The sequence below is a fragment of the Lampris incognitus genome, chromosome 1, assembly GCF_029633865.1.
Source record: "Lampris incognitus isolate fLamInc1 chromosome 1, fLamInc1.hap2, whole genome shotgun sequence".
NCBI lineage: Eukaryota > Metazoa > Chordata > Actinopteri > Lampriformes > Lampridae > Lampris > Lampris incognitus.
Genome location: NC_079211.1, coordinates 34,047,348 through 34,057,350, shown reverse-complemented (window position 1 = coordinate 34,057,350; position 10,003 = coordinate 34,047,348). Strand labels below are relative to the sequence as shown.

The 10,003-nt window shown below is 39.5% G+C and overlaps 2 protein-coding genes across 2 annotated transcripts; one reads left to right on the top strand and one right to left on the bottom strand.

Annotated features, from left to right (window-relative positions):
- Positions 1-277: 277 nt before the first annotated feature.
- rpl36a (ribosomal protein L36A) lies at positions 278-3,977 on the top strand. Its single transcript, XM_056283384.1, has 5 exons — positions 278-329; positions 1,074-1,179; positions 1,265-1,332; positions 1,422-1,544; positions 3,897-3,977. The coding sequence occupies exons 1-5, from the start codon at positions 327-329 to the stop codon at positions 3,915-3,917; spliced, it is 321 nt and encodes a 106-aa protein (XP_056139359.1). The 5' UTR covers positions 278-326; the 3' UTR covers positions 3,918-3,977.
- A 1,410-nt stretch (positions 3,978-5,387) lies between these two features.
- On the bottom strand, positions 5,388-8,945 carry gla (galactosidase, alpha). The gene is made up of 7 exons (XM_056277422.1): positions 8,779-8,945; positions 8,430-8,604; positions 7,649-7,823; positions 7,223-7,314; positions 6,844-7,005; positions 6,024-6,221; positions 5,388-5,708 (listed from the first exon to the last, which is right to left on the bottom strand). The coding sequence occupies exons 1-7, from the start codon at positions 8,931-8,933 to the stop codon at positions 5,388-5,390; spliced, it is 1,278 nt and encodes a 425-aa protein (XP_056133397.1). The 5' UTR covers positions 8,934-8,945.
- Positions 8,946-10,003: the final 1,058 nt, after the last annotated feature.

Genomic DNA, 10,003 nt, shown 5'->3' with positions numbered 1-10,003 from the left:
GTCATAGTGAGATTCTCTCCTTACCACTTATATTTTACATATCACAGGGACAAAACGTTGGTAATCCGTTAGGATCCAAAAACAATGCCTTATATTTATGCAATTTTACATGTTTAAAAAACCCCCACAACAAACCAGTGAATTGTTATAAAAGCTATTTGCTGTTTGGTTATTACGTTTGACAATTTTGTAGTTGGTCCTCCAAACTCAACTAACCGCTAGGGGGAAGCCGTAAGAAATAGCGCGGCAGCAGGCCGCCCGGCGCTTGATTAAAAAGTCTTTCCGGCTTCGAGCTTCCTCTTTTCCTCTGCAGCAGGGTCGCCGACATGGTACGGAATTTGCTAACAAATACACATTGTAGCATCAACTTTAATCTTAGCAACTGGAACAACTTGATTGCCTCGACATAATCCATATGTCTAAACACTGTTTCTGTGTACATGTTTAGCATATTATTTAGCCATAATGTATTGTGAATATAAATTATTAACCCATGAACGAAACTCGGCCGACTGACTGTTCATATCAAATGGCTGTAGTTTGCCGTGGTTGCGTTCCATCTGGTTCACGTTTAGGGATTAATTAAAATGTCGTTTGCAATACTCGTTATTACATCCGAACACCTAGAAATCAAACATAGAAAACCATATTTCCCACGTCTGCTTTTTTGTAGAAATGGGTTTGAAGTTCCGCCGAGTCTAATAGCTTTTTGCTACATTCACTCGATTCGCGTAGGGGCATTTTGGCAATATCGGCTGTTATTTGAAAAAAGGAAAAAGTTCACACAAGGTTGGACGTGATGAGGCTAAACAGTCCCATGTTAACCATGCTGCTCTTCCAATACGTACATATATATCTGCAGATGTAGCCGGTGAAGTAGCAGTAGCTACCCTGCTGCTAAGCTAGCAAGCTGTTAATTGGCTGAAGCAGCGTTACCGTTGCTTGGTGGGAAGTCTCATTCACAGTTTTTAATCGGTCTGCTGTAAACTATTAGCCAGATACACGAGTTATCTGTCAGTTAGCTATAATGTTTTAGTCTTGTGCGCTCGGCTGAACTTTTCTCTTGTGCCAAGGTTAACGTGCCGAAGACCCGCAGGACCTACTGCAAAAAGTGCAAGAAGCATCAGCCCCACAAAGTAACCCAGTACAAGAAGGGCAAGGATTCCCTTTATGCACAGGGTATGTTAGATCCGCAATTGTGACACATTGAGTTTTGTGAATGAGGCTTGCTGTGAATCATCAATAAACTGTTACTCTATTGCAGGTAAGAGAAGATACGACAGAAAGCAGAGTGGTTACGGTGGACAAACTAAGCCAATTTTCCGCAAAAAGGTATGATTGCCCTTCAGGTATATTCTGATTGTTTAGGACCAGTGTTCTAACAGTTCATTGAATCATACAGTTACACACTTTGTTTACAGGCTAAGACTACAAAGAAGATTGTGCTGAGGCTAGAGTGTGTGGAGCCCAACTGCAGATCCAAGAGAATGTTGGCCATCAAGAGATGCAAGCATTTTGAGTTGGGTGGTGACAAGAAGAGAAAGGTAAGAATAATTGTGACATCACTAATGATATTGTATGTCTGTGTATGCCTTGCTACTGTTTTGCCCACAATCTGGATTTTTCTGGTTGTACTCTGGTAACATGTGAAAGCAAATATATTATGATTCTAATTGGTAATAGGTTCTTGTAATAAATACTGGCCTTAACTCTACGATTGTAAAGACCTGGATAGGTAAAATTAGATATAGAAATCCAAAAAATGAATCAGTTGTTAATTGAATCCTGGTCAACAGTCAGGCCATCAATTTAGAAGTACAACATAGGCCATCATGCAGGAAGTTCTTCACAACTGCGTAATGGTGGTTATTAATGTGGAAAGAGCCAATAAATGTGTACTATGTGTAGACAGATAACTAATGTTGAATATAGTCGTGCTTTCAATATAGGCCGACATGGAAAATTGGGGTAATCTAGTTGAGTTTAAATATCAATCACCATACAACTTGTGAAGTTTTTGACCCTGTGTAACATAGCAAATTGACAATCGTTGCCTACACATTATATTCATCAGGGACTAAAGCTTGCGAGTCCATTTTGGACATTTGTATAGAGTATGGAGTACTTGTTTAAGGTATGACTGCCAAAAATATTTCCCAAGAACATGACTTATATAGTCTTTAAAAAAAAAAAGAGAGAGAGAGAGAAAATGATAATTTTTCTAGACAGGTCTGAGAGAAGAAAATTGGGATAGTCGCCTCACATTAGAATTATTGAAATATGCTAAGGTGTTAAGACATGAGAAAAATGTAGAACATGCCTGCAAATGGATTTTGTAAAGACATTCTCCCTAAAGTCACTGATTTCTCAAGTCGTTTTCTCTGTGGTCTTCATTACAGGTGACCAATAGAAAACTAAAAGTCGGATGTTTGTGCACAGATAATTTGAAAAACAATCGAGAATTGAATTCTCTCAAGTTTGGTCTGTGACTCAAAGGCATCCTTCCTCCACTACTTTTTTTTGGCAGCGAAGAGTATCTACTCAGCTTATCTGGCTGTCCTTAAAATCGTTAAAGTGTACAAGTTATTATGCTTTTCAAACAGGATGGGTTTACTGAGAATGGTAGACTTTAGGCCAATAGCAGGCAAAGTAAAGCAAATTAATAAAAATTTCACAAATCCTATCCCTATCCACACCATCCCAATACTAAGACCTTTGTCAGAACTGCTTAAAAATTATCAAACGTTGGTCTAATTGTATTAGAATCTTTATTATGAACCCGTTAGTGGCTTTAAGTCCAAATTGTCAAGAGTTTGGGAAAACAGAAACCTTAGTTTAACTAAATGGTATCAATTCATCAGTCTCATAACCAATAATTAAATTATGGGAAACAACTAATTTAATTATAGGAACAAGAAATGTATTCAACCCCTTTACTTGGTAGCTGACTAGAATTACAGGAACAGTTGGTATTGGGGATCAGGCATATTGCTTTTTGGCTTCAGCTTATTCTTATTCTCATTAACCACCACACAGTGCAGAGGGTGGTTTAAATCGGTGTGTTTTGTTCAGTTTTTATATTTGTAGCACAACCAGGGACGCTGAAGATTGTCTCTTAGGGAATTAAAAATATAGTCATGTAATCTTTTTTTTCCCCCTGTTCGTTGAATTTACTCCTTGTTGTGCATAGTAGATTTCAAAGACTTACAAAGTCAAAGGTATTGGTAGCTAAAATTTGTCGTTAAAGGTTCCATGATATGTAGAGCATTGCGAACTTCCACGATTTGACAAATGCCTGAATGATAAAGAACAGTTGGGTGCAATTTAATAATTCCACCCAAATTTTCCACCAGTTTGACTAATGACCAGTAACGACTGGGGATTTTTTAGAAAAATGTGGGCATCGATGTGCTATTGGCTGAATACCTTCTCTGCATCTCATTCCATTCATCGGACATTATTGTTCAGTGTCCCTCATCGGGTGCAGGATGACGTTACTTAAAATATTGTATATTTTTCAGGTACAGTTAAATATTGTTAAACACAGAAATAATGCAAAATATTTTTGGATTTTTAAAAAATTTCAGCTCATGTGAATTAAGTGCAGATAAAAGGTGTAGGAATTGACAATACCATTTTCATTTCATGGGACCTTTAAAATCGGAACATTCAATGCAACAGACAAATTGAAAATAGCAATGGTTCATGACATGTCTTAGTTAAACCACTGAAAAAACAAACAAAACCCAAATCATTCGTTACAGTGATTCAGAAAATTGGAATCACTCTTGTGTGTTGAATAACGGTCACTTTTTCCATCATGCGTTAAGCCATTTGACATGCTCAGTAATTCCCCTTGAGCTGTGCTATAACACTGCTTTTCCTTTCTTTTTCAGGGCCAGGTCATCCAGTTTTAAACTGCACCTTTCTCACAGATGAGTTTGTCACAGTTTTCAATAAATGGGTTGAAATTTAAACATGTGTTGTCCTTAATTTCTACTGTGCTTGTTGAAATGCACAACATTTGATGTCCTTTCTCGATAGTGTATTTGCTTTGGGTTACATTCACACGTGGAATTTCTGTTCTACTTGACACTTAGAAGAGCGCAGAAAATGGAAAAGGGTCCGCCCTTGAAAAATGTACCCAATCAACAAACATAAGGACTTTGAATTGACTTTAAATACAGCTAATTGTTTGTGATGGGCAGTGCCTCATATTGCAGCAAATTTGTGTCAAAATGGTCATAGCCAGCAAACTGCTTAACAGCCTAATAAAGTCCCCATACCTGACATTAAAAAGTATCAGGCAACTTTGGCCATATTTTCAAATGTTCCTGCATGCTTTAACAGTTGGTTTGTGCAACTCCTGCACTGGTAAAATAACTTCTCTGCCATTTTCCAGGTTGATTTGAGCTCACCCAAACTGATTCTGTTGTCACTTTGAGTTATGGCTTACCATTCAATTTTTTTTGTCTTGTAACCTGTGAAACTGCTATGAACGAGAGCATAGCGCCAACAGTCAGTCATTTACTATTGACATGAATTGATGTGTCAGTGGCAATGGAAATTCCATTAAAGTGTGAATCTAGCTTTAATCTTCACCAATGTCGTGTGAATGATCAAGTAATTGAACCTTAAAAAACTCGTGAGTTGTAGAAATGTCTACATGCCTTGTGCCTACGCAAACCTGTCAGTATCTGGAATGATTTACGACAAAGAACAAGATCACTTTACCAAGCCACTTTGAAGAAAAAAAGGAGAGCCTGCATTTACATTACTCATAAGTTTGGTGAGAACCTGCAATTGTACAAAATTCAATCATTTATTCAAAAATAATGTAAGCATTAATTTTAAGGTCTGAACTGATGATCACACGACAGCAGTCACAATAAAATACATATACAAATCTGACAAAAGAATTCTACTTCCCAAGCTTAACAGTAAAAATACAGATTCCCTAGGCATCTTGCAAGAAAAATGATTAAACTTGGCGTTGCTCCTATAGGCTGAGCAATATCACCAACATACTGAAACACCACCTCTGAAATCTTGAAATCCAGTCAATATATTTGGTCCGGAAAAGGGTCTATTATTACTTTTGGCTGCTCCCGTTATGGGTCGCCACAGCGGCTCATCCATTTCCATCTCTTCCTGTCCTCTTGATCTTCCTCTGTCACACCAGCCACCTGCATGTCCTCCCTCACCACATCCATAAACCTCATCTGTGGCTTTCCTCTTGCCTGGCAGCTCAATCTTCAGCATCCTTATCCCAATATATTGGGGAGGGTAAAAATATAAAATAAATCATAGAAACCCTGCACAACAGTCTCAGTCCTTTCAAGCACAGTAAAACCCAGACTAGACTGCATTATAATTATCAATCACTTCTACAGAACGGTGTGCTTGTCTTTGACAGAGTGGTCGTGCCAATGCATGTTATTGGTGAAACCCCTGATGGGAGAGACTGTCAGCAGCGCTGTTCCTGAAGGGTTGACAGTTACAAATAGCTTGCTTTGTAGAGTCTGAATACCCAGCTCAGTGTACTGAGGCAGGATCCGGGTGACATTACACTGGGGGTCACAGATCTTCCAACCAGGTGCTGCACTGATGAGCAGCTTGCGTGGACCACCAATTTCTTGCTTGTTCAACACAGCTATAGCGATCCTGTGCTTGGACAAAGGCCTCTCCCACACCTCGAAACTATCGACCTGGGAAAGAATTGATACATATGGATTTATACTGCAGATGTACGATGTATAATATCCTGTCAAACATTGCATAACAATTGTCAGACATTCCAGTGCATTGAAGATTCAAACAAATAAATGTTCCTGACTCCTGCATGGTACACCATTTTCAGATTAACAGTTCATGCTTAAACTGCTGTCAAAACAGTTTCAGTATGTTTCAGCATTTAGTGTTGTCATTAAATGCTTGGCTTTCCTTAGTGGGATGAGCCAGTTAAACAGAATAATTTAAAAAATGGCAGTGATGCACATATTCCAGTCATCTTTTCATCCTACCTTGGCAGTGCAGTATCCCTGCTTGCCCAGTGGGTCCTGGCTGATGGCTATAATGTGTCTGTTCTGCAGCAGTTCTTTGGAGTGGGGACAGATGTCTCTCAGGTCATTAGACATCAGCAGAGGGGCAGCCATGATGGCCCACAAGGCCATCTGAGATTCTTGCTGGTCATGACTTAGGCCAAAGTTTCCAATTATTATCTGTTTTAGGCACAGGCATGGGATCAGTGATATATGAGGAATGATGTGTGTTGTTGAACAGAGAAGGACCATTTCGACCTATAGATGGAAAATGTTTGGTTATTGCATCAACATTCAAGAAACAGGATGTTGGTTTCACTGCAGCAGCTTCTTCACTGCTGTCTTTGGGACATTATTGAGTTATAATTCCAGTTATACCACTACAAGTAAATGCACATCACATAAGAATTAACATACATTTGTGAACACATTTAAGTGGATCTTGTAAATTATTGAAAATATTGGTTGTATTCTGAAAACTTAGCACCACAATGAATTAATCTTCAAGACAGAAGGATGAAAGGAGGAACGTGTCATAAAAAGAAACTGAGCTGTTTGGCTGAAAATATGCACAGCGACCATGTTTTACCTCCCATTCAATCTCCCATGACAGTATCATGAGCCTTTCCTCGAGCTGGAAACTTCTTAGCTCAGTGTTATCTTGCATGTTCCCTATCACTGCACGAGACTGCCACATGACTCATAAAAAGTCCACAGCGGTGGATAAACTAAGGTCATTGGCACTGGCTTTTGGTTTGAGGTCAAAAAGGGGGAGAAAGAGTGCTCAAGTGGAGCAGATTACCATATCGGGATCATTCCAGCCCCCAGGCCCAGCTGCAGGGACGATGGTGTCCTGATGAGAAGCAGTCCAGTCCAAGATGGACTTGACAGCGCTCCAGGAGTCGTATATGTCAGCAAAGTTACGCCAGTGATTACATGTCTCGCGGATGGCTGTGTAGTTAGGCTGCAGGCAAAGAATTGTTCATTGTTGATGAAAATGGTTGATAGCATCTATATTAAAGGCAACGACACATATGCTTCTCATTGTAGTAATTCAATACTACACTATATAATTTCACTATTTGCTGAAGGTGTAGTTTAGATTGTGACTCACAAATACTGTGTTTTGAGTTAAGTAGATTGAAATCAAATATACATGACTACATGTCTTCCTCACTCACCTGATTGAAGATCCACTCGTATAATGGCCACTCACAAGAATAGTAGATACTTTTTCCGGTGCTGTTCAGTGCTTTTGACATCTTCACATAGCCTTGACCAAAAAAGAAATTCACTAAGTGTTAAAATAAGGCCCAAATCAGACCATGTCTGGCGAATCTGTTCTGAGTGGTGCTTGGAGTCAGAATAAGACACAGAATGAGGACAGGATGTGCATCAAAGGATTGTTTTTCCTTCAAACATATCTTCCAGACTACTGTTAAGATTGCAAAAGGACCTTACCCTCAAACATTTTTTTTTCTGTTGTACTTAAAAAAAATTCAAATACATAGATATCATATTAAATTGTCCTAGTTTAACAAATACATTTAAATGATTGGGGTCTCTGTCAGCTATGCGACAGCAGTCACAATATCATTCAAGCTTACCTTCACTTAAGGAGGTCCAGTTCATAAAGCAGCCATCAAATTTGAGCAGATCCACTCCCCAATCAGCAAAGGTCTGGGCATCGGTCTCATAGTAACCCTGACTGCCAGGGTAGCCTGCACAGGTGTTCACGCCAACATCACCATAGATACCCAGCTTCAAACCTTTTGAATGGACCTAATACAGCATTATTATTTCTCAATCAGCCATTCATTTATTCATGCTAAAAAAGAGATCTCAGATATGTCATATTTGTTAAACGTACCCTACATAAATGCATCATTAATTGTTACAACCGCAGGTGGTAGTTGCAGTAATGCACTGCTACCTGTAGATGGCAATATTGCTCAACTGAAAACTTAATGGCGCTTCTGCAGCCGGAGACAGCCCTACCTTAACCTTTGTGAGACACTATAGCCATTTCTTTTTGGAAATAATTGCGAGTTTTGGCAGCCAGATATATTCTAGGTCTCTCCCATACGAGACAACTGGAATTAGCTGTCAGAGTGGTGTCCTACCTGAGACAATATGCTTTATATAATCCTTGGATGAGGAGGATTTTGTGGGTGGGAATTCAAAGACATGGGGTCAGAATTTGCTTCTTGTTCTGAATTATTATGCAAGAAGTTGCAGCCATAGTGAACAAGTATTTGTCCTAGTTTTTTTATTTTTTATTTCCCTCTCAGGGAATAGATTATTTGTCTGATGTTTTTGACAGTATTTAGTGCATTCGCAGTGTAAGTAGGTTATAAAGCACTTGATTCAGCTATTACGCACACTCACATAGTCGGCCAGCTTTTTGATGCCCCCCGGGAACCTTTTCGGGTCTGCCTGCAGGCGTCCCTGGGCATCTCGTTGGTGGGAGGGCCAACAGTCATCGATACAGATGTATTCATACCCAGCCTCCCTCCAGCCATCCCTCACCATCACATCTGCCATCTGCATGTATAGACGCTCACTGCAGCATGCAGGATGGTAGTTACAGTAGCAACCACGTGACAGTCGTCAATGTCATGGTGTAAATTCTTTTTAAAATAGGGTAAGGATTAGTAGGACGGTGTCTTTGTGTTCTGTTAGAAATAGGTTGGTTTGGGCTCGGCTCTGACATCTGAGGAGAGCATTGGCATCTTACCTGATGCAGTTATTCGGATCCGTATCACAGTCAACATTGCACAAAAATCTCTCCCAGTGTAGCCAGCCCATGGCTGGTGTTAGCGCCAAGCCATTGTCTAGGGCCAGAGCAATCGGGCTTAATATAATGCCGAGTATGGATATAACTGTACGCATTTTATTCCTATCACAATTTGGCAAATAGTCTACGCTTTGAATCGCTTCACACAAAATATTGTAAGCGAGTATTTACCAATAATAAGCCAATTTCCTGGTGCAAGGCGTGATCAAACCGCCCACAATCCGATGATTGACTTGAAAATGGTTCAGTTAAACGAAGACGTGTCTGCGGCTGCGCAATAGCGTGTTGCTTGCCTGAGCCAAAATAAGGAAACGCAAACCTGCTCTCCCAGACGGCGGTAGATGTCGGTGAGCATCCGCTTTCAGTTTGTTGAATCTGTAGTGTCAACGAAACGGACTTTCCAGTGTTTCGAGCAGTTTTCAAGCCCAAACCGAGACCAAGTCATGACCGAGACCAGTATGTATCGAGACCGAGACAAGACCAGGACCAGACCAGTGAAAGTCCCACACTGCACGATAAAATGTGGATGAAGCAAACCATAGGCACTCCTCAAATTGATCTGAAAGAAGCACATTCCCGTAAAAACCCACTGAAAATAAATGAAGACGACTCTTCATTCATGTCTGTGAATGTTCTCATTCATCCAGGTCATGGTTATCCAAAGGAATTGAATCAAGTGCAACTGGACTTGGTGTATATCCATCCATATACCAAGTCCAGTTGCACTTGATTCAATTCCTTTGGATAACTCTTCATTCATCTTTTATTACCATATATATGTATGTATGTATGTATGTATGTATGTATGAGTGTACTATGAGAAACGCCATGATGAAATAATCAAAAGGCATTGCAGAGGCGAATTTTATGTGTGGGAATTTTCCTTTGTTTTCTATGAGCAAACAAATGCAAACGCTAACCATTAAGTACAGAATGTACCAATTATTCAATATTTAAATCTTCACCCTTCTGTATTTTCTTAAACAATACAGTACGTTTTTGTTATTTTTGAACCAACAAGTCTTGTATAAATGTGGGCAATTTGCTTACCACATCGCTTAATCTAGAAAATAGAACAAAGAATACCAAACATTCAACATTTAAAATGCAGAAAAGCTGTAAATACCAGACATATATTGAAGCTTGTGGACTCTTTCAACAAGTA

Excerpts from the sequence above, each read along its gene's own strand:
- gla (XM_056277422.1), bottom strand. The coding sequence starts at position 8,933 with ATGCGTACAGTTATATCCATACTCGGCATTATATTAAGCCCGATTGCT. Across the intron at positions 7,824-8,429 it reads TCAAAAAGCTGGCCGACTAT|GTCCATTCAAAAGGTTTGAA; the intron begins GTGAGTGTGCGT and ends ATGCTGTATTAG. Across the intron at positions 7,006-7,222 it reads ACGAGTGGATCTTCAATCAG|CCTAACTACACAGCCATCCG; the intron begins GTGAGTGAGGAA and ends CTTTGCCTGCAG.
- rpl36a (XM_056283384.1), top strand. Across the intron at positions 1,333-1,421 it reads AGCCAATTTTCCGCAAAAAG|GCTAAGACTACAAAGAAGAT; the intron begins GTATGATTGCCC and ends CTTTGTTTACAG. Across the intron at positions 1,545-3,896 it reads GTGGTGACAAGAAGAGAAAG|GGCCAGGTCATCCAGTTTTA; the intron begins GTAAGAATAATT and ends TTTCTTTTTCAG.